General features: G+C 38.3%; 1 protein-coding gene across 2 annotated transcripts in view; it reads left to right on the forward strand.

Annotated features, from left to right (window-relative positions):
• unc5da (unc-5 netrin receptor Da) overlaps positions 1-22,848 on the forward strand; it is a 230,354-nt gene extending 207,506 nt beyond the window's left edge. Inside the window, exons 12-18 of one of the 2 annotated variants that reach the window (XR_014625115.1) lie at positions 5,738-5,909; positions 8,640-8,867; positions 16,154-16,303; positions 17,518-17,682; positions 18,138-18,316; positions 19,531-19,734; positions 22,079-22,175. Coding sequence is in view for 1 of the 2 variants with exons in the window: in XM_084386522.1 (XP_084242648.1) it covers positions 5,738-5,909; positions 8,640-8,867; positions 16,154-16,303; positions 17,518-17,682; positions 18,138-18,316; positions 22,079-22,319 (1,135 nt within the window). In the remaining variant the exon portion in view is untranslated. Of the gene's footprint in view, positions 1-5,737; positions 5,910-8,639; positions 8,868-16,153; positions 16,304-17,517; positions 17,683-18,137; positions 18,317-19,530; positions 19,735-22,078 lie in introns of both variants that reach the window. The other variant, XM_084386522.1, reaches the window with a different exon arrangement.
• Positions 22,849-24,114: the final 1,266 nt, after the last annotated feature.

Here is a 24,114-nt window from a genome sequence, read left to right on the forward strand (position 1 = left end):
GTGGTTTCCTCAGGGAGCCGTTTTGGTTTCAATTCTCTAGGCTTGTGTCTGTACGAGGAGGAAAAAGGAGAAAGCTTAAGAATCACAATCAGAGGCGTTGTGGCTCACTTGGTGCTCTAGATGAGATAGGCTTAACATATAACCAAAGGACAAACAAATGCTTTTTAGCAAGTTACATGTTCATTAAGTATAAGAATTGCTAGTGTAGTGATGAACTAGACACAGGCAAAATATATTATTTTCTTTTTAGTAAAGTAAGCAAGTAATTTTAATACAACTGAACTTGCCAGATACATTTTCATTATATGGAAGCAAGTAGCTTTAAAAAAACAACAACTAATGGTTGGATTTTGATAGCTCTTTGTCTTCCACAGGGAAAAAAGTAATATGAGTTGGGATAGATGATGACTGGATTTTTATCTGCAAATGTGAATGGATTGACCAAATTTACAGAGTGATTTATTATAGTTTTAATTAATATTTTATTTTTATGGTTTCCATTTTCATTTGAACATTTTAGTAATTTAGTAGTTTATAAAGTAAATTTAGTAAGTCTATATCGTTTTTTATTTTAATTTTTTTAGTTAATTTAGTACATTAAGTTAAACTAAATGAAAATGAGAAATGTTGTCTTGGCAACTAGCTGAAATAAACCAAGTGTAAGGTTAAACTATTTTTATTTTAGTTAATGTGTGTTGTATACTAACCCTGCTGCCAAACGACTTTTTTTTATCATAGTTATCTTATCATAGTAGGTCTCCACATCATTTTAATTAATAACTCTGTTATTTGTTTGAAAAGCATGCGGGTGTCATCCACAGATTCAATCAATATGGATGCCCCTTCAACTGTTTTTCATTTGTTTACCGCTGTTCCTGATATTTCAGCAAACATTAAACATTTTGTTCCATTTGATATGCGTTTTATGTGCCTGAATGCTTTTCTAGTGTTTGCTGGAGTTTCAATAAACGACTGTAAACGTCAGGTAACGCTCTCTCTCCTCTCCAGCATGGCAAAACAAGCTTAGCTGCTTCATCAGCGTTAATTGCTTTTATTTCAGACACAAAAGAGTTTGGATGCAATGCCAATAAATGGAGGAAGTTGGGAGGAAACGGGTAATTATTCAATATAAATAAATCAACATGTAAACAAACAGTGCAGATGGAGTGAGACAGCGATTAGAAGGTTGTCAAGTGACTGGCCTGTTGGTACGACACAGTGTCGAACACTGTAATTGGACGGCTGTCTCAGCCTGTCACCTGCTTAGAATGAAAAATAAATTGTAAAATAAACACTTACGTTCCCGTATGTTCATCAGAAGCATCATTACTAGCGAGCTGTTGTCAAAATCCATTACCTTAAAGAGGTAATATTAAAATTCATTCCTCATTTACTCACCCTCATGTTGTTCCAGAACTTTCTTCTGTAGAACAAATTAGTGTTTTTGTCCATGCAGTGGAAGTCAATGGTTACCAAAAATATTTGGTTACCAGTATTCTTCAAAATATCTTATTTTGGGCATTTAAGTGTTGAACTTAGGCCTGTTTGTGCTTTAAAGTGTAAATTGCAGGTTACATTTTTCACGAAGATAATGCAATGTGTTTATTAAACATAAAGATAAGAACCGCCCACCATTGTTTTTTATACCAAAATGCTGAATATAATATGAAAAGTTGGCACTTTTAACAGTGGTTTTAACCACTCTCGCTCCCTTCCACTAGATGGGGCGTGACGTCATAAGAGGAACTCACTAGTAGAGTTACCGGCATAGTCAATAGTACGCTAGCAGCTAAATGTAATTACTCATGCATTAAGTATGGTACTCTTCAATGTTGTATTTCTTTGAAAGCTATAGATGCCTTACATAACTACAGAAAAGTTGGTTGTATGTTTTATTTGATAAAAAAATTATGGATAAAATAACTCAACTGTAAACATACTCGTGTGTGCTGACTTCAAGGGGACCGTGATCCTGCCTGAAATGAGAATAAGCTATTCGCAAAACAAACGGGTTCAGGCACCGGGTTCAGGCACCGGGTTCAGGCACGTCAGATCAGCCGGTCGCGGGTCGAGCTGTTCCACTAAACTCCAAAACGCGTTCACCTCACGGCAGCACATACTCTCCACTGCTGATTCAATTGGGTGGCATAGCCCACACAAACACAGTGATGGGGACATCGATCTCTCTTTTTCTTTTCTGACAATAAACATCGCTAATTAAATCGTGAGAAATTGATAAAGCGTGGATTGAGGAAGGGTATTACATGACGTTTGAGGCGTCGATGAGACTAGCGATTGGTGCCTGTGTAGTGTGTGCATGTACTGTAAGTAAATAATGTCTTCAGTCATTGTCCCTCCTTGTTATTCTACATGACGGCAAGATTTTGAAAAGACTGGCTTGTTCCCTTATATTATCCGGGTTAAGTTTGCACCAGGCTAGCCTAGACTAGCTCTAACGTAGCTACTCACCAGGACACCTGGCCAACCCTCCACTCATTCTCCTCACACCAAGCATTAATAACTCTTTGAGTGCCATGGGTCCTGGCAATTTCCTCCCCTCTCTCACGCCTGACCGGTTAAAAATTGTAGGGCTGTGGTCCATAAAGAATTTGATGGTTTCCCCACATCCTCAGTCGTTCTCCAAATAGCCATAATACAGTAAGAATCTAGCAGAGTATGGGTTGCGAGTTCCTCTTATGACGTCATCACCCAGTTACTGAAAAAACACGCTACCTTTGAAGAAACCCCAATAAATGTTATTTTAACGCATTTTAAGACAGAAATAATTAAATATATACACATAGAGCACTTTAATTTACACATTAATTGGCTGTGGTGGTTAACCTGCAACTTACACTTTAAATATAGGTGATTATAACAACTGCTTATTGAGGAAAGCTAAGCTATTACTATTCTAAGCAATTAGGACATTGGATTTTTTGGTAACACTTTAGTGTAGGGTCCGATTCTCACTATTAACTCGTTGCATATTAGCATGCATATTACTAGGATATTGGCTGTTTATTAGTACTTATAAAGCACATATTAATGCTTTATTCTGCATGACCATACATCCCTTAATCCTACCCAATATCTAAACTTAACTTCCTTACAAATTATTAATAAGTAGTAATTAGGAGTTTTCTGAAGCAAAAGTCAAAATAGACCCTAATCTATAGTGTGACCGGATTTTTTTTTCTTCTTTTTTTTTTTCTCCGACAATAAAACTGGTAAAAATGTCCTAACATGGAGATTTGGGCTAGTTGCAATGTAACAAACACCCAAGCAAAACTATTGAGAACACCTTAGCATCATGGTTTCACATGGACAAACACCACTCAGTGTTAAAATATAGTTTGAATCTCTGCACAGAGTAATGAATGGTAAATCATCCTGGTTCTGTTGACAGCAGGTGTCTGGTTCATGTAATCTGCTGTGTCAGTGTGTTTTCCATGGCGCCACCCAGGCTAGTGTGAAGTCCCCCTGCTGTAGATGACTAATCCTTGTTGAGGATCCACAGCAGTCATATCGATCGACGCTAACACGTCCAAACTGTCTCAATATGTCACCAGGCTCCTCAGAAGGCACTTCAAACAACACCATCGACCAGTGAACTCACACACACACACTCTTACTGATCTCCACACCCGATCAAGTCCAACTGCCCTCTGGAATCACTTCAACCAGCACAAAGTACAATATATCTGTATTAGCGCTGAGTTTGCAGGCTAATCTGTTGTGTTTGTGTTTGTGTTTGTGTTTGCATGGAGAGCTGTGTGGCTACTTGACATGTTTCCATTAACAAACCTGCTTGTATTTCTAGCTAATGTTTGTTCGTGGTGTGATCCCAGTAGCTCGCCCTCGTGTTTATTAACCAAACGAATTCCATTTATTTTAACGTTGGCATCTTCTGGTGAAATCAATACTGTTATTTTGACACTACAGCACATATTGAGCGAGGATTTCCCATGAGCATTTCACACAAGTTGTTCTCTTGATCTGTATTTTATTTTAATAGTGGACAGGAAGTTTCAATTTGGGGAAAACGTTTTAGAAAAATGAAAATGAATTCACCGGTAGATTCACTGCTTTAACGCATACCATTATTATGGGGTGAAATAATTTCTAAATGATTATGTTCACACAGTGAACGTGATTTCACCAAGTGCAACATGTTCCTGGATCAACATCTTTGTTGATCCTGGAACACCATTCCAATCAACGAATCAGATTTGAGGGACATGTTTACAGTTTGTCAAGTTTAGGCTTAAACCAGGGTTAGGTGCTTCAACATCAGTATTATTTAGCTATTATTTCTCTCTGATTTTAGGGATAAGTAGGTTTAGAGGTATGACTAAATTTTAGGACAGGAATGTTGTTCCAGGATCAACAAAATATGCCTTATTTGGCAAAATCATGGGAGTGTGCACATAAACATTGTTTATTATAGGCGGATTCTGGATTCTGATTGGCTGTTAATGTTTATCGTTCATCAGCTGCAAAAAAAAAAAAAAAAAAATCTGAATGTGATTTCAACAGTGTCATTCCTCGTTAGTGTTGTGTGGATTTATTAAAACTTATTATGTATAGTTATCATTATAGTTGACATACTTGAGTGTGAATGGCGCTGAACTGACCTTAACAACTGTTGCTGACCGCTAGTTTAATCTCTTTTCTATTGGAACTCAGTGTTTGAAATGTTTAATATTGTTTAGGGAGACTATCCAAAAATATGATTTAATGTTGTTCACAGGTCACTTAAAAGTACCCAGAGAGGACACACATTTTTTTTTTTTTTCACATCTTGAAATAAATGTCACAATTGATTCCAGCCCACGTAAAGGATATTATCCAATCAATTTTAAAACCTTATGAGCACATTTTATTGAAAATCATGCTGAAATCTCTAGGTCAGTCCTATGGGATCTTTTGTAACGCTTGTCAGAGTTAGCAGCTGTAACCAAGGGGGGTGGAGCTTAGCAAAACGTCAATTCCAACCTTTTTGTTTTTTTTGTGTGTGTGTTTCCATCTGATCTCTAGTGCCAATTAAGTAGAATTAGTAGCATTACCTTTTACATTTATTCATTTAGCAGATGCTTTTATCCAAAGTGACTTACAAATGAGGGAAAAAAACACAGTGCTAAATCATTAGGATATTTTTAGGTATTTTAAAGGAGAACTCGGTAACTCTAGCGAACTCTACTCACTTCTTCGCTGATTTTCCCTTTTGTTGTCGCATGTTTTCCCCACGAGCTCCCCCTACAGCTGTGGGAGGGTGTATATTTCACAACACGGTCGTAAAAAACTCACTTGCGGCGGCCTCCTCCCCCTCTCTACCGCTGCTCATGTGCGTTTGTTTTGATCGGAGCAAGCCAACTGTATCGTGTGGAGCTATGTCTACCGAGGTGGGTAATCTGGTAATACATCATACATGCGTGGGTGTTTATGTCGAATTGCCGTAAAGCAATTTGTGTTTCGCTCTCGTTCTCGTTCTCATTCTCGTTCTCGCTTCTCACGAGACTTCCAATTTCTATCTTGCCGGGACGGTAGTCCCCAAGTTGCAAGGTTGGTTTTCCGCCTGGGAACGCTGGGGGGAGCGGGGAAAGTCACCAATATCACCAGAACAGGTTGTTTAACCATCCAAATGATTTCTAGACAGTTTTATTATGTTAAAAAAGTTACCAAGTTCTCCTTTAACAATACCAGTTAATCTCTCTTTCTGTCTTTTTACCTGCAGTGCTTTGTCTGATGAAGGTCAGGAGATACTTTTGAGTCCTGAGGTAACATACGGCCCTCCTGGCCTGACCCTTTCCTGCCCTGTTGCCTTGACGATAGCCCACTGTGCAGATGTGAGTTCAGAAGACTGGAATATCAAGCTTAAGAGACAAACCCAGGACAACAACTGGGAGGTAAGGCTGACATAAGAATAGTATCTTTGTTAAACCCTTCAAGTTAGTCTTTAACCAACGTGCTGGATAGGGAAGCCTTGAATGAGTGCAGATGATTTAAACTCTGAATCATGTAGTTTAATGGGAAACAGCAGTGTGTTCTGCTGGCAATTATAAGAACTGAAGTGTTATTCTGAAGTTAAAATGCTGAAGGTTACCATGTGACAGAATCAATAGATATGCCCTCTTCATTGTAGACCGATGTTCCTACATTGAGTGCACTTTAAAAGCATCTCTATGTGTTTCTCTTATTAACACAGTCCTTTCCTTTGATACTTTTCTGTTATTTATAAGAGCGGATTCATACTGCTCTCACATGTTGAAAGAACTTCATCAAAGTTGAGCTGGAGCTCACTGACACAAGCCGACCCTGGAGAAACCATCTCTGTTTGTATTAGTGTAGTGCTGCAAGTGTGTGTGTGCGACCTGACATTTCAGCAGACTATAATCAAACGCAGACTCTCTAATTCAAAGACACATCACAATACCAATCAACTCCTTTTCTTTCGGTGCAGTCGAGTCATTTTGACGCTGTGTTAAAGATGCGGAGACCTTTGACAGTTGTTTGAAATAATAAGCTTTTTCAAGCAGGTATAATGCGAGAGCATGTGATAGGCGGGTAGAGAGTAATGTCCCTGCAGAATTGAGAATAACACCTTTTTTACTGTGTGTGTGAGAGAGAAAGAGAGAGAGAGAGAAAGCACACTTTAATGTGCACCCACTGATTTGTGGGTAATAGGCAATGGTTTCTGTGCGATGGTGTGTTTAGACATGAAATATCAAGCTTTCCGCCATCACAAATGGTTCGGGTCGCTTCAGGGGGCAAAGTTATGCTTAGCTTCAGCTATATTCAGCCGGTGAAATGGAGACCCTGGACTCAGAGTTCCTGCTGGCCGCTACACACCCACTGTTCCTGACATTCAAATACCAGATGCATATAATAATAATCAAGCTGTGCTTCCATCTGCAGAGCTATAAAGAAAAGGGATGCATAATTTCAGCTAAAGATCTTCACCTTTCTCTAACATGTGTATGTACGTTTATGCTGACTGAGGATTTTATAAAGTGAAGCGGCCTGTGAAAAGCCTCAGGGTTGCCAAAAGTAAGTAGCTGTCAGTGCTTATGACAACGAGGCCTACTTTGCATTAAAAGCAATTGAACCATGTTCTAGAAAAGAAAAACAGTCGATGAGCATGGATGTTCTTGGATGTTTCTATTATTCATACTTGTACTATAAACATTACAGCATATCGTACTTTATGTCTTAAGTGAAGGTAAAGTGAAGGTTTGTTTTCAAGATGGCGAAGGCTATTCAAAAACAATAATTCTAACACTAATTGAAATCAGATGTTCTAAAACATTTAATTTACAAATAAATACATAACAGGTTACACACCATCTGGTGGTTTTCATGGATTTTCACCAAAGAAATCACTTAAAAACCCTAAGGAAGTTCATTGATTTAGTGCAGATTTTATATTGCAGTGTTTTTCCTGTAAATGATTATATCAATAATGTATTACCATTTAATTGAATAAATTGTAATTTATTAAAATAATAAAATATAAATTAAACAAAATACTAAAATAAATATAAAATGATAAAACCATATATTTAAATGTATAATTAATTAAATTTTTTAATATTTTTTCTCCCAAAGATATACATTTCCATTCACTTTTTGCTACTTTCATTACTTTTTTAAAAGTGGCAGAATGTTTCTACTCAGCCGCTGTCACAAGCGTTTTGTCATGCATTGTCAGAATTAAAAGTGTTATAAATATGGAAAAAGTGAAAGTTTAAAGTTTTAGTGGCAGATTTACCAACCGCTTACACCCTCTTTTTGGCGTTAAAAAAATACTGTCAGGATTTACTAACAGGGTTGGACAGGGCGCTGACCTTATTGCATATGCATTTGTAGGAGTTTCTCTTTCAGACGCCAAGTTTATGGGAGGATGGGAGCATTTAAATGAATCATGCAAGGTGATTTGCTTAGGTTTGCGCTAGTCAATTTACTGGTATTTGCGCCATTATGTAACGCCCCAAAAAAGCATGTCTTAAACCGGGCGCTAATTTGCGCTGCTCTTGGTAGATTATGTTGGTCTTTATGGAAATGATCCGGCTGCGTCTGTGTTCTTTAATTTGTGCGTCGTACTTTCCACTCCCATCTGCACTTTTTTGGAATTGCGCTCTCACGCTAATTTGCCCGGTTTAGTAAATCTGGCCTTTAAAATGTAAACAGGTTTTGATAGATTTGTGACATCATCAGTCACCACAGTTGTCCCCAATAGCAAAACCGGTTTTATTTTATTTTGATGAAGTATCCCTTTAGATTTTAAATAATCCCTTTAGACATTCTGTTGACTATAAGAACCATTGCTCTTGCATGTCAACTCACTCTCATTAGAGTATTAGCTCAGTATTAATAGACTGTTAGGGAAGGGTTTGTAGAATAAGGTGACATGTACTTGCAAAGTTACTTATAGTCAGTAGAATGTCTGTTGATGGACCATCACTTAAGTGTTAGCAGATATTAAGCAGACAGTCTACCAATACTCTAATGAGAGTTTGTTGACATGTAGGTGAAACATCAAAATAAAGTGTTAATCGCAGTCGATGTTGTGTAAGAATCTTACATATGACTCATCAACAGTTGGATTTTGACTGTGAGTGTATGTGTGTTTCTGCCAGGAGGTGATGACTGTGGAAGAGGAGAGCACTTCTTGTTACTGCCTGTTGGACACTCAGTGCTGCCACCTGTTGGTGGAGAGGCCGGGGTGTTACGCTTTAGTGGGAGAGGCCCTCACACAGGCGGCTGGGAAGAGACTCCGACTGGCTGTGTTTGGAAACATGGAGCCCAACTTCCTCAACTACAGTATTCGAGTGTACTGCGTCGATGATATGCCCCATGCCTTTCAGGTGTGTAAAGAATTTTAAGTTTGTTTGTGTGTGTACATTATTGATAACCACATATGTTGTCTCGGATCCTGACCCGCTAGCTAAGCCCAAAGTATACTTTGTTTTTTTGTACGCTCACATTTGTACTCAAAGCCTTTCAATGTACAGCTCTGAGGAAAATTAAGCGACCACTGCAAACTTATCAGTTTTTCTGGTTTTACTATTTATAGGTATGTGTTTGGGTAAAATTAACATTTTTGTTTTATTCTATAAAGTACTGACAACATTTATCCCAAATTCCAAATATATTGTCATTTAGAGCATTTATTTGCAACTGGTCAAAATAACAAAAAATATGCAGTGTTGTCAAACCTCGAAGAATGGAAAGAAAATAAGTTCATATTCATTTTTAAACAACACAATACTAATGGTTTAACTTAGAGTTCAGAAATCAATATTTGGTGGAATAACCCTGATTTTCAATCACAGCTTTCATTCGTCTTGGCATGCTCTCCACCAGTCTTTCACATTGATGTTGGGTGACTTTATGCCACTTCTGGTGCACAAATTCAAGCAGCTCTGCTTTGTTTGATGGCTTGTGACCATCCATCTTCCTCCTGATCACATTCCAGAGGTTTTCAATGGGGTTCAGGACAGGTCTGGAGATTGGGCTGGTCATGACAAGGTCTTGATCTGGTGGTCCTCCATCCACACCTTGATTGACCTGGCTGTGTGGCATGGAGATTGTCCTGCTGGAAAAACCAATCCTCAGAGTTGGGGAACATTGTCAGAGCAGAAGGAAGCAAGTGTTCTTCCATGACAACCTTGTACGTGGCTTGATTCATGGGTCCTTCACAAAGACGAAGCACCCCCAGATCATCACCGATTCTCCACCAAATTTCCTAGTGGGTGCGAGACACTGTGGCTTGTCTCCGTCTAACCGTTAGACTACCAGGTGTTGGACAAAGCTGAAAATTGGACTCATCAGAGAAGATGACCTTACTCCAGTCCTCTACAGACCAATCCTTTTGGTCTTTTTGCAAACCTCTTCTTTGCTTCTCATTGATGAAGGGCTTTTTTCTAGCTTTGCACGACTTCAACCCCTAGGAGCCTGTTTCGAACCGCCGTTTGCCATTCTTTTTGTAGGTCACTTGATGTCATCCTACGTTTTTTGAGTCGGCGGTCATCCCGGTCAGTGGAGAGTTGTTTTCGCCCTCTGCCGGTCTGTAGCTTTGTTGTCCCCAATGTCTGCTGCTTGACCTTGTTCTTATGAACCGCTGTCTTTGAAATTTTAAGGATGGAAGCTCACTGTATCCCTCTGCCAGTAAATCCAGAATTGAACCCTTCTTTTCCTCACTCAAAACTTTCCTTTTCAACTCTTCTGGCATGGTCAATAGTTATTTTTTGAGGTACTACTAGCACTGTTTTTGCCACCCAGCTGGTCCTGTTGCAAGATGATAGTGATGAACACAGCAGTGTTTTTTATACTTTTCCTCATTAAATAAGATTTGGTTCAGGTGAGTGAGGTGTGCCAGTGTTGGAATCCAACAGACACTGGAATGGAATGGCTGCCATACATGTAGAAATCCTGATTTAAGAAAAAAAATGCAGTGGTTAGAGTTATATATTCAATCTGACATGTACACGTACACAGGCGGTCGATGCATGCACATTATGACAACTTGTACTACCCCTCCTGAGCAATCTCTCGCCACAAATCATAACCCATCTTTATCATCTCTTAGGCTGAAGTTGTACAAATGCAGATGCTTTCTAACCTCCTCGCACAATCTCTCATCCACGTAGCCATCCATAGTTGTTGTAACTTGCACACGTTTCTGTCTCTTCTCAGAGATGGTCTTATTATTGGGAGATACGTGGGTCAGTGGATCTACCATTGGAGAAAGAGTAACAGCTAACTTGGATTGCATGTGCCTTGATAACCAATGACATTACAGTGTTGACATCATTGTATTTTGTTCAGTTGTGCGACAGTCAATCACTGTTTGCGGATACCATAAAAATGAATGAGAAGTGCCATAAATTGAATCACACCTGTCGCCCAATTGTCCGTGACTTCTCTTATAAAACACAATTTTTTTTTTATGTAAACTCTAAAAATAAATTAATCCAAAACTAATCATTAAGAGCAAACATGTTGAAGATTAGCCGATGGGTTGTCGATTCATTAAATGTTAAGACTTTTTCCCTCTCCTCCATTGACATCCATTTAAAAATCTGCTCTGGTCTCCTTCCCTGCTTAACACAGCGTTAGTAAACGTTTCGCCTTTCTTTTCTTTTCTTTTTTGCTAACCTTGCAAGCTTGCCTACAAGTGGCTTTGTCTCTTCTTTTTATTCAGCATGCGCATACTGAATACACTCACTGTGCGGTGACCCTAACGTACGTGTAAAACGTATACTTTGGGCTTAATGAATCCAGCAGTTCGTTCAAACCAGCATGGACATTCATTCATTCCGCTGGGTGTGTTTTCGGCATTCACAGATGTAGGCTTCTTAAATGTCATGATATATATTTCCTTCATACTGCATATGACATTAGATGGAAATCCACAGCTTATTGGATATTTGCATTCATGGGGCAGCATGTTATGGCTAGCCGTCATGCCCTGTGGGTACTCTGGTTTTACGCTCCACTGAAAGTCAGCTGGACCAATCTCATACACACACACACACATCTCCTGCTAACTGATAGAATGGCTTCTTAAATTACAAAGACACGGTGAGCCACTCGCATACTTCATGCGATCGCTACGTGACTGAATATTTTCTGAACGCAAGTTAAAAGTGATTTACATTCTGTTAGGCGTAACGTCTAGCTGAGCGGACACAGCTTCAGAGAAGTCTTTGTTGTACACACACACATAACTTACAATCTCTTCACTTTATGAAGAAAGCATAATATGTCATTTATATTTAATGTCTCACATGGATCTTTTCTCGGTTACGGAGATGTGGAGATGTCTTTGTGTGGTAGGCCTATTGAAGCCTCAAGACATACACAAACTGAATTAGTGGTTCTATTTTTCTCTCTCTCTCTCCCAAACTCGCACACACAAAGAAAGTACTGATGTCTGGAGTGTGTTTATGTTCGAGCTAAATTAATAAACTTCAATATATGGTGGGATATTATTATGCCTTCATTAAAGGTTCCAGGGTTTAAGGTTTTACAGTTTAGTTTGACATCACAAGCCCTGTGTTGAAGGCTGTAAAAACTACAAGGTGCTTCCTTCTACATTTTTCAGTTATCAGTTGTGTACCATAAATAATTATTGTAACAGGATTGACATTTTAAGATCATTTTTACTGGCAAATGTTTCAAAACATAAAATAAAGTGAGAAAATAAAGAGACTTGCTTTTTTTTTCTTCTTTTTTTTTTTATCTTTAAGTTTGGTGTTAAAAATGACAGTGTGAATGCTAAGTGATTGAGGACTAAATGTATAATTTTCTTTTTTGGTCCTGCACGAACCAAACTACAACTGTGAATACACCCTTTATGGTCACTTTTAATCCATTTAATGCATCCTTGCTGAATAATATTATTTTCTTTCTTTAAAAAAAAAACATTTGCCCAAAATGTACCGACCCAAAACGTTTGAATGGTAGTGTATGTATACAAGGGACACAATGTATCTTGTAGAATGACCTGAATAATGTCTCAACAAAATAAGAGTTAAGTGAAGTGAAAAGACTCAATATGGGCCCTATTTTAACGATCTGAAACGCAAGTAACTTTGTGGGCAGGTCTTGGGCGCTGTTGCTATTATACCGGCGGGATAAATGACTCTTGCGCCCGACGCAAATCTAAAATGGGTTGGTCTGAAGTAGCTTCATTATTCATAGGTGTGGTTTGGGCGTAACGTGAAATAAACCAATCAGAGCGTCATCTCACATTCCCTTTAAGAGCAGGCGCGCTTGTTCTATAGCGGATTCCTATTATAACGGCGGATTTGCCAGGCGCACGACAGGAGCGGTTCACAGCCGAGGAGACCGACGTTCTCGTCAGGGCCGTAAAAGACAGAGAAGTGACATTGTATGGGGATGGGAGAAACCCACCCAAATTAGCTTCGGTTACACAGGCGTCTAAAAATTTGGGTAAATTTGTAAGCTAGATTATTTTTCACATCTTCATGGACACAACAATGATTTCCCTCGTGTGTTAATATTTTTCCTTGTAATAATGTGTGGTTTTCTAAAAATGAGAACTGCTGCGTCTGTGTGTAGATGAGATAAGCAAAGTGCATGCGCGTTGTGCACACGCTACATTGATTATGGCCAAGCATGCACCCTTACAGTTTTTTTCGATTGCTAAACGACAGTGAGCACAACTGGAGCTACATGTGCAAAACTCTAACTACAGTCTGCACTACCAACAGTCACCTGAGCTAAACAGTTCACATCACCTGCAAAACTCACTCCAAGCAACACAACTCTTAACACATGGCTCAAAACAGGCTCAGTGCAGCCAAACACTATGCACAACCCTCACTGAGATAACACACACTGTCACTCAGAACACACTGAGAGTAAAAACACTAGCATCAAACACCAATACAGAAAATACAAACTTTTCATCTTTACAGTTTGAACAATTTCAGTGATTTCATACAAAGTAATATTTTCTTCAAAGAAAAGAGTGACATTCTTTCACATGATTTATTTAAAATTTTAGAACATAATTCTTTAAGGTAAATGAAAATGAGCAGTTTGCTTCAATAGTCTGTAGTAATTTACGGAATTACAGTAATGAGAAAAAAAAGGTAGAAACTGAAAGTACATACTGTAATTCGAACAAATAATTGAGGGGCTAATCCTGCCTCTCTCTAGCATCAGGCCACAGGTTTTCATCAACATCACATCTAATGTTCTCTCTTGCCATGCACCTGGGGAAGAACCTTCTGGAGTGCCTTATCCATCCCTGGCATCCTCACATCCGGCACGCATGGCTTCCAAAAGAGACATTTGGTCATGTGGGTGGTGACCAAACACTTTCCACCTCCACCCATACAGAAAAAATATATATATATATATTGAAATATATTTTACGTAAAGTGTTGAAAATATATGTGGCATATATTCCAAATACATTGAAATATATTTGCATTGTTGGTCACTTATATTTATCATTTTGAAATATATTCTGAAATATAACAAAAATATATGATGTTACAGTAAGTGTGAAATATATTTACATATATTTAACTAAAATATATTTATTGGGCCAATTTCGAATATTTGCTTATATTCCAAAAATATATTTCAAATATAATTATTTTGTGTATGGGAAAGGCACAAAATCTTTTGCAAAATCTTTTGCAATTTTTTTGATTGCAATTTCAGCTGAAATTGCAATCAGCATTGTTTGAAAGGCACAAGGCTGTGTGTTAGCATTTGAACAAAGTGCTGTAAATCCACAGTGTTGTGCAGGTTGTGGTTAAAGTCATGGGATAAGTGTGTAGAGTTTTGAAAACTGTGTTCAAGCAATGAAAAACGAACTAGAGTTTGGTCCACATGAACTGCTGCTGTGTAGACTGTAGTTAGAGTTTTGCACATGTGACTCCAGTTGTACCCACTGTCGTTTAGCAATCGAAAAAAACTGTAAAATAGCATATGAATAACATGCGCAATGCGCCACTGACTTTAGACTAGGTTTTTCCTGGTCAGTGGTGGAATTGTTTTCTAAACCTGCAAAATAGCACCAGGGAACGTTTGCGCCGGAAAACACGCCTCCTCTTTGCACTGAACCGCCCCCGGGAGCGCAAGTTCATTTCCTAATTTACCGACGTGCGTCTGTGGAGGGAAAAGTCTGCTGTGCGCGGGTGCAAAATAGGAATGATGCATGCGTCGGTGTACAAAGTCAGTTGCGCTGGGTGCAAGATAGGGAGCTATATCTCAATATAAAAACAACTGAAGTCATTGAATGTCCCTTTAAAACATGTAAACCCAACGTGTGTGTGTGTGTAGTCCTGGTAAACCCTACATTATGGGGACAAAATGTCCCCAAAAATGGCAATATCCGAAATCCTTGTCCTTGTGGGGACATTTTTTGTTCTCAATGAGGAAAACAGCTTATAAATTATACAGAATGAAGTTCTTTGAAAATATAAAAATGCAGAAAGTTTTCTCTGATGGTTTTGTTTAGGGCTAGAGTTAGGGGATATAATATACAGTTTGTACAGAATAAAAATCATTACAAAGTCTCCATAAAACATGAAAACCCAACATTGTGTGTGTGTGTGTGTGTGTGTGTGTGTGTGTGTGTGTGTGTGTGTGTGTGTGTCTGTGTCTGTGTCTGTGTGTGTGTGTGTGTGTGTGTGTGTGTGTGTGTGTGTGTGTGTGTGTGTGTGTGTGTGTGTGAGAGTGTGTGTGAGACAGATCTCTGCTCTGTGAAGTCTTCTTTCCCAACAGGACACATTCACGAGTGACTGGTCAAAGATTGTATTTCTCCACACCAAAGCGCTCTTCCACTTTGTTTACCCAGCCGTTCACTCAGGATTTTTTCTCTTCTTTTGTACTCTTTTGTTGTCAGTGTTGTTTGCATTTCACAAAACAGCAAATGAATTCCTCCCTAGAAACTGAACGAATTCAGGCCAGGATCGATCAGCAGCCATCACAGCAAGAGACTATTTTCCTTTCTTTTGTGACGGAGAGAGAGAGAAAGCAGGAGAGAGAGACTTAATGCTTTTAATGCTACTGTGCCATTGTCAACAATTCCCACAGAATAGATGCAAAGAGCACAAAATCACCCGTGCCTTTCATCAATGCTGATTCTATCCATCCAGTGTCTCTCGCTCCTGTTCTGCATGCCATTTTGTGTGCGTGTTGCATTTGTGCAAACAGGAAAGGTAGCTTAGTTCATTGTATTCGACCGAGTTGGTAATTGAAGGCATTGTACCTTTAGATTTATTAGTTGTTGTGTTTCAAGATTTAGTTTTGTGTGTTTTTTTTTTTTTTTTTACCCAGGGTGTTATTGTAATTCCATTCTTGTAGATGAAAAATGCAATGCAGGCATTTCTTCGACGTGTTTGTTGGTCTAGGGGTTGGAAACGTCAGCCTCGCGTTAGATGCAGGTTTTTAATCACTTTCTGCTTCATCTTCTCGGGTTACGAAGATTAAAGGTGCCGCTAGACCCAGGAAATAGCTGTTGTGTAACATGGGAGGGCTGTTTTTCGGCTGAATAATTTAAACGTGAGCAGTCAGTTGAGTTCTGTTCCTGTTGTAGGGAATTATATGTGTCAGTGCGTGTTTATGCATGAGCGTTTATATCTGTATTCACTCTTCCTTGCAGGAGGTGGTGTCCGTGGAGCGGGGTCGAGGTGGGCGTCTCCTGGAGGAACCCAAGACCCTGCTCTTCAGAGCGAACTCTTTCAGCCTACAGGTCTCCATCCAGGACATCCCCCAGTTCCTCTGGAGCATCAAACCTTTTACCACCTGCCAGGTGCTGTCCTCATAAATATGGATGCCCGCTCCGTATGAATATGCATGAGTTTTGTTAATATGCATATGAGGCTGAATATTAATAAGATGTCAAATTCCAGTGTTCATTTGACTGGTCATATGAATATTAATACAGCTCTGTTTAAGGTAGTTTAGCCAGAGGCCGTGGTAGGAATTTAGCTGGAGATAAGGATGTCTTTTCACCCTGTATGGTTTTAACAGGAAAATGGCAGTTAAATATATTTTAAAAAACTTTTTAAATGGACAAATTGCAGAACTGTGATATATTACTTGTTTTTTCAAAGCCCATAATCCTGAGTATTATAGCTTTGGTGCTTAATAAGTTTACGCTTTATATCGATAGTCCACTTCAGACATTCTACTAACTATAAGTAACTATACGTCAGCTAACTCTCATTAGAGTATTAGTAGACTCTTAGGTTACGGTTAGTAGAATAAATTAACATGTACTTGCAAAGATACTTATAGTCAGTTGATTTTTTGTTGGGGGAGCATCAAAATAAAGTGTTTAAGCAGACGGTCTAATTAAACTCTAATGACAGCTAGTTGACATGTACTTGCAAAGTTACATATAGTTAGTGGAATGTCCAAAGTGGACTCAAATCATGCAGTTTGTTGAGGAGAGGTGTGCTCAAATGCATTTCTAAGCAATTTTTGCTTACCAGAAAATAAAACAATCCCCCAAAAAAATGCACTTATATTGAATAAGAGACCCAAAAATATCTAGAGCCCTTCATAGAGCTTATTTTCACTTGGACACCCTATCACTACATAGCATTAGTATCATGGTGTCAGGTTGAGCATGGGAAAACAGCACTCTCTATTTAGTTTTATTTGCTACACCAGCAGAGATATTTGTCAGTATTTGTATTATTTTATCAAATTGTTTCTGTTTTTGGATGACACATTCTCAAGAGTGTGTTTTTTCTCAATGCTGTTTACCCACCATTCCTTTCTTCGTAAAGCTTTATGACCGCAGGCACATTTTTATCCAAATCATACCCATAGCAAGAACTGTTTTTTTTCATACTAGGCTGTGTTCTGGCAGGGCCGTCAGTGACATGACACTAAGTAAATTAGCTTCAGCGGCTCCAACAGCAGAATAACAATAAGGAGGAGAGGAGGCACATTTTGGTTGCTATTGGTTCGTACTGAAATATTCACTCTTTCCTCCTCCTTCCTCTTTTGGTGCAGGAATTCTCCTTCTCTCAGGTGTGGTGCAGTAGCCAGTCTCCTCTGCAGTGTGCCTTTTCTCTGGAGCGCTACAGTCCAGCAGCCAATCAGCTCTCCTGTAAGATCAGTGTTCGGCAGGTCAAAGGTCATGAGCAGATCCTACAGGTCTACACCACCATTGCTGAGGTTTGGAAGACAAAAACTCATATATTAAAAAAAACAAAGATACTGACAAAGTGCAATAGAATAAGATATCGTCTTGTGTTTGGAATATTGATGGTCCATTTTTTTTTTTATACAGTGGATCTTTTCGAAGTGGGTTAAACCCTAAATCTGGAGGTTCTGATGCCAAAAAGCATAAATATTTATAATTTAATGCAGATATCATGTTTTTCAGCAATCAAAAAAGTTAATTAATACAGATAAATTAAAATCAAATATTAAATGTGTTGATCCAAGTGATATTATTTGTGTTTTTGACACTAGTGGACTTGAACAACTGGATTTTCAAAACAAAAACTCGACAAATTGTCCAAAAATAAATAAATACATTTATCAAAATAACCGTTCCGGATTGTTCTAGCCCAATTTAACCGCTCTGTAAACTCTAATATGTCACTGCAATACTTTTTTCCCTCCAGAGTGAAAAAGACACAGTGCCATTCTTCACACAGTCAGACTGTACCATCACCTCCCAGACGGGGTCCAGGGCCTTCAGAATCCCCCTGTCCATTCGCCAGCGAATCTGCGCGACCTTCGACACAGCGAATGCCAAGGGCAAAGACTGGCAGCTCTTAGCGCAGAAACTGCATATAGACAGGTGAGAAATTAATGTAAAAATGCACAGCAGATGAACATGGACATGCTTTGTCCATAAGTGCACATACGGACGGTGACATACATGCTCAAATACAAACAAAACTGGACCTCAACATATGGAATCCCAAACATCTAATTTGCTCCATTTTCCTCTAGCACATGGCCACATTAACCATCGGCAGAGCCACGGGCAGTAACTGTAGTGCTGTAATGAGATCTCATGCATCCTGCAAGCCCTAGTTCGAGGAGAACATACCTCGTATCTGTGATAACACATTGAAATGGATATGCACACCTTTAAAGGGACAGTTCACTCTTAAATGCAAATTCTGTCATCAGTTACTCACCCTCATGCCATTCAAACCTGACGTGTTTAACTGTGCCATATTTTGAATAGATGTGGATGTGGATAGTGAAGGACTATATTTTTAGTGAATAAAAACTTGCTTCTTGGTCTGTTTGACACAAAATTGGTGCATCAGAATACTTAAAATTTAATGACGATATTGAATATATAGTCATACAGACCAGAGTAATGCTACTTGTATGGTGCGTGCGTGCGTACTGTACTGTAGTACTGCGTACTGTAAACGGACAGACTTTTACATGGTTACAAAAAAAAAAATCGATTTATCAAAGAATCCGGGGTCCTGGTTTCTACAAAAATATGAAACAGCACAACTGTTTTCAACATTGATTATAATAATAAGAAATGTTTTTGAGCATCAAATCAGCTTATTAGAATTTTATGTTCCATTGAAGAAAGAAATAACAACATGCTGTGGAAGCTGGAAGTACATGGATTTTCATTATTCATTCAAATCCTTTCCTTATTAAATTACTTTTTCTTCTCTTTCTTTTAATTTTTGTATTTATTTAAAAAAAAACATCCTAGGTCTTCTGCCCAGCTAGAATTTTTTAATAACAGTTTAATTCACTAGCTGCGTCTTTTTTTCTTTCTTTCTTTTTTCATTTACCATGGTGATTTCAAAAATGTTTGACAAAAACATTGTGCAAAACAGATTCTGCGATCAAAATGTCCAAAAGGTTCTCGAAACTTTCTTTCGTGATGTGTGGGTTTATATATATATATATTTTCACCAGGGACAAAAAGACAGAGTTGTTTTTGAAATGAAGATGGAAGGATTTAGGGGAATTTTTTAGCTGGTCAGAGCTCCAGGCAGTGTGTAATGAGAATGTCTCCTCCTTGTTAAGCGGATTTCTGCAATTACCTTCTGAGGATGTGCAAGCTCGTCTAAACAGCGCAGAGGGCAATTACCCAGAGAGCTGTGGTGCAGGAGCTGGTGTAGCGCAACACTGCCCCCTGTTGGAGTCCCAATACCCACAGAAAATCAAAGAATGACAGTGTTTACATCGCCCCATCAGCGCTGCGACATATTGTTGATGGACTGGTTAATGGTGAGGTTAAATATCTTGATGAAAAGACCAGCATGGCATGTTTTGTGACCTCACCAGGCTGTTTAAATAGCGAGTGTTTTCTACAGCAAGACCATCATAACCAACTTGGAAATCAGCAGACAACATCAGCCCACTGAATTACGGTTAATTTCTTTCTTTTTTTTAAACAATTTTAGCTGTTTTAACTTTATTGACTGATACGACTCATTAAAGGAGAACTCCGGTCAATTTTAACATTGAGCTCATTTTTTTGTACATTTGGAGTGCTGTCAATACAGAGAACAACGACAAAAATCGGTGTTGCCTACACCGTGTCATCCTCTTTTTAAAATTTGCACCTGTTGACTTCAATGGGGCAAGTTTTAAACCTGCTTTTAGCCTCTTAACATCCTTGATGTGTCATTACAAGTGCACAGGTCATGTGAGTGATTCCTTCAGAGTGATCACAGGTGAATCTGACTGCAGTAGATGTGGAAGATATTAATAAAAATGATGTTATTTCAGCCAGCGCACATACCTGTATTTACATCCTGTTTTCGGTCGAAGCCCATAGTAATCGATTGTCGAGTTCACACGCATAGGTTTAGTTACCTATGATCACGCGCGTGAACTCGACAATCGATTACTATGGACTTCGACCGAAAACAGGAAGAAAATACAGGTATGTGCGCTGGCTAAAATAACATCATATTTATTGATATCTTTCACATCTACTGCAGTCAGATTCACCCGTGTTCACTCAGAAGGAATCACTCACATGACCTGTGCACTTGTAATGACACATCAAGGATGTTAAGAGGCTAAAAGCAGGTTTAAAACTTGCCCCATTGAAGTCAACAGGGTGCAAATTTTAAAAAGAGGATAACTCGGTGTAGGCAACCCCGATTTTTGTCGTTGTTTTCTGTACAGACAGCACTCCAAATGTACAAAAAAATGAGCTCAATGTTAAAATTGACCGGAGTTCTCCTTTAAGTGCATCCATCACAAAATGAGGTACTACATTTGAATTTGAATTTACATCGCGACCGTTAAAAAAGTATGTTTTGTGTAGTATGAATATGTGTAGAATTACATCCGCCATGTTGTTACTGTCATGCAACCTACCACTGTCAGTTGCGTTGCTTCACTGCCGTTCATAAATCCTCTTCCTCTGCCTCATGGGATAGTAAAGTGTCCATTGAATGTACACACTCCAGAATCTCAGTGGAAGTAGGCTAGTTGGTAATCTGTATACTTTACGCCTACTACTTTCGTGTTTTTCGAACACTATGTTTTCAGACATATATTGTTTTCACATATTATATAGTAGGGAAGTATTCAATTTCAGACACAGATTGTTTTCTAAAATAGCATTATTGGAAGGTCAGCATGAGGTCAAAATGAAGTGCTTCTGCCATTTAATACAACCATTAAATGTGGAGGCAGAAGATGGACTGTCTGCTTCTTTAAGACACACACCTGCAAAATTGTGATTTCCTTTTCTGTGATTCAATTATGTCTCGAAGATGGGTTGATTTTCTTCAAGCAAAACTTCTTTAATATCCGTCTCGCTTTTATAAACTAATTTAACCATTTTGATTTCTTGTTGGGGCATACAGGCATTACAGGATAACATTATTAAATTGAAAGTTATGCAGACCGAGAATCCTTGCAATAGAGTGTAATAATTCAGTGTCTGAGCGGAATAATATGAGTTTATATAACCAATCTTGTGGGTTAGACTAGAGCATTAAGAATTTAAAATAAAAATATACAGAAACACTGCTGATTTGTGTATTTAAAACTTTTAACCTAACAGCTGATTTTCTTCAGCATTTATTCATTTAGGTTAATGTTAATTGTACATTTATAAATATACTGTTGTTAAAATGTTAAATGTTAATTCATAATACATTAACTATTATTATTTTATAAAACCTAAAAATAAAATTAAATATATAGAAATTAACATTAACCTAGATTAATAAATGCTGTAAAAAATAATGTCCATTGTTGGTTCATGAGACCTTCATAAACTATATATATATATATATATTATTAATGTGTTTCTGATTTGAGATTCATATTCACTTTTTTGGTTTTTATGAACCAGTTATGACCTTAAAATGATATAAAATATAATGAAAGTATATTTAAAATGCTTGTTTTGCAAATACAATATCATTAGCATTTTACTTCTCCTCACCATGCACTTAAATAGTCTTAAAAAATGATCATTTCATATTTGTTCCTGCTTTCTCTTAGAGGGACCTTGTTAAGTCATTGAAATTGTATTTTTTTACTTTTCAGTGTTCAGATTGTGCTGTTAATCCAAGGTTGTCCTGAATTTTTTTTCCCCATACAGAAACCTGGGTTATTTTGCGTGCCAGACGAGCCCGTCCGCTGTCATTCTGAGTTTGTGGGAAGCTCAGCACCAGGAGCGGGGGGATCTGGACTCTTTGGCCAGCGCTTTGGAGGAAATCGGCAAAGTTCAATCTAAACACTCCACCAGCGTTGACACTCTGGACCGCATCAGCAAAACCATCCCCTCTGGCGACTCTACCATAAACTGCAGCAGTGAGGAGCTAGACGCGAACCACACCTAAAAACACTTTCCTTGGAAACGAAGACTAAAACTGTCCTTATCGGAGATAAGAGGGTTCAACAAAGGGAGAGAGGAGGCAGCACTTGAGTTTGCCCCAGCCCTGCAAAAAAGTTGCTCCTCCCTCTCCTTGACTAATAAAAACAGGGTGTTAAAGATGGGTTGTGACCAAATAAACAAGCTTCAGTGATTCACAGAAACTCTCACACACACACACACACACACATGCACACAGTATTCCTATCAAGTACCCTTAAACGCATCAGAACAAACTGACTTATACACTGAGCCTGTCTGATGAAAATTTGCAGCTAAGGATTGTGGGTATGCTTTCATGATCATTTGTTTCCGTAATGGCGAACTGAGAAAGTTCGACGGCACTAAATGTTGATTTTGCGACCACAAGACCGGGCTGCCTCGATGCTTCAGAGTGTTGAAGAATGTGTCGTCGTTTTTGTGGGACACTTTCGTTTTGCGTCTTTTCACAATGGTTGTCTGCATTTCTGAGTAACTTTCTGATTGCAAATAGATTCAAAAAAAAAAAAAAAAAAAAAAGTACTATTGAATATTAAAGCCTGTTGGATAGCAACCAGTGTAAACTGAGAGATGTACTCAAAGATAACCAAATCAAAATGTTGTTATACACCATTTACTTTTGCAGCTTATCAAAATATATAATTATTATTATTGTTATTTTTTTGTCTAAAGGAAGAAATATAAAAGAAGAAAGCAGAAAATGACTAATGCTTAATGAGAAAGTGTGATTTGAGGTTTGGAATATGATAATAAATTTAAAGGGACAGTTCACCTAAAAAAAATCGAATTTTTTTCAAATGAAAAAGTAGTCATAAGTAACCTGTGCACTGTATCCTAAATTCTTCTAAAGCCATATGATAGGTTTACATGAGAAATCACCAGTCCCCATTCTCTTTTATTATGTTAAAAAAAACATTTAATTCAACATTTTTGGCATTTTTCGGTGAACTATCCCTTTAAATGTGTCCGTGCTGACTGCTGATTGGTCTGAATCCTTCTCTATCAGCTGTTTCTCAAAATGACGAAGGATGGACAGCTCTGTGTAAATTCATCAGATAATCCAGTAAAAATCCATCAAACATATTTTGACAGGAACCTCTGATGGTTTGATCTGAATGTAGAGAACACGTACTCGTATCAACCGAGTGATTTCCATATGTGATTTTTTTCCCCCTGTTGTTTTATCTTTCCTCATACATCTAGTACCAGATTGTGACCTCATACTGGCCCTGATGGAGTCAATGATGACAATTGAAAAAGCATTTCTAACACATCTCGCCTGCTGGAAACCTACAATGTGCTGACAGGTGCAGATGCATACATGAATAATGATGCATATAATCAAGCTCACATGGGAACATAAAGCGTACAGTATCTGCTGCACTCTCATCTCATCCCAGGTATCGCACATCACTTCATCTGAGCGAAAGATGAGCTGATAACGCTAGATTATCATAAAACTGTGAATATGTGATGAAATCGTCTGTTGCATCAGACTATAAAAAGAGATTGTGCTTTTTGATATGTGAAATTGTTCAAACCTTATATGTGCTGTGTCTGAGGTACATTAGGGAGGGAATGAGAAAAAAAAATAAGGAAGGGAGACGGGAAGGAAAGAAGAGATTTAAAATAAGTAAAGAGCGAGGAACTGAGAAATGAAAAAGACCAAGAGAGAAAAGTGAGGAGATAGAAAGTAGAAGGGGTAGAAGAGAAAATGGGGAAAGGGAAGATGATCAAGAAGAGGGAAAGGAAAGAGAAGAGCA

The sequence above is a fragment of the Rutilus rutilus genome, assembly GCF_951802725.1.
Source record: "Rutilus rutilus genome assembly, chromosome: 18".
Taxonomy (NCBI): Eukaryota; Metazoa; Chordata; class Actinopteri; order Cypriniformes; family Leuciscidae; genus Rutilus; species Rutilus rutilus.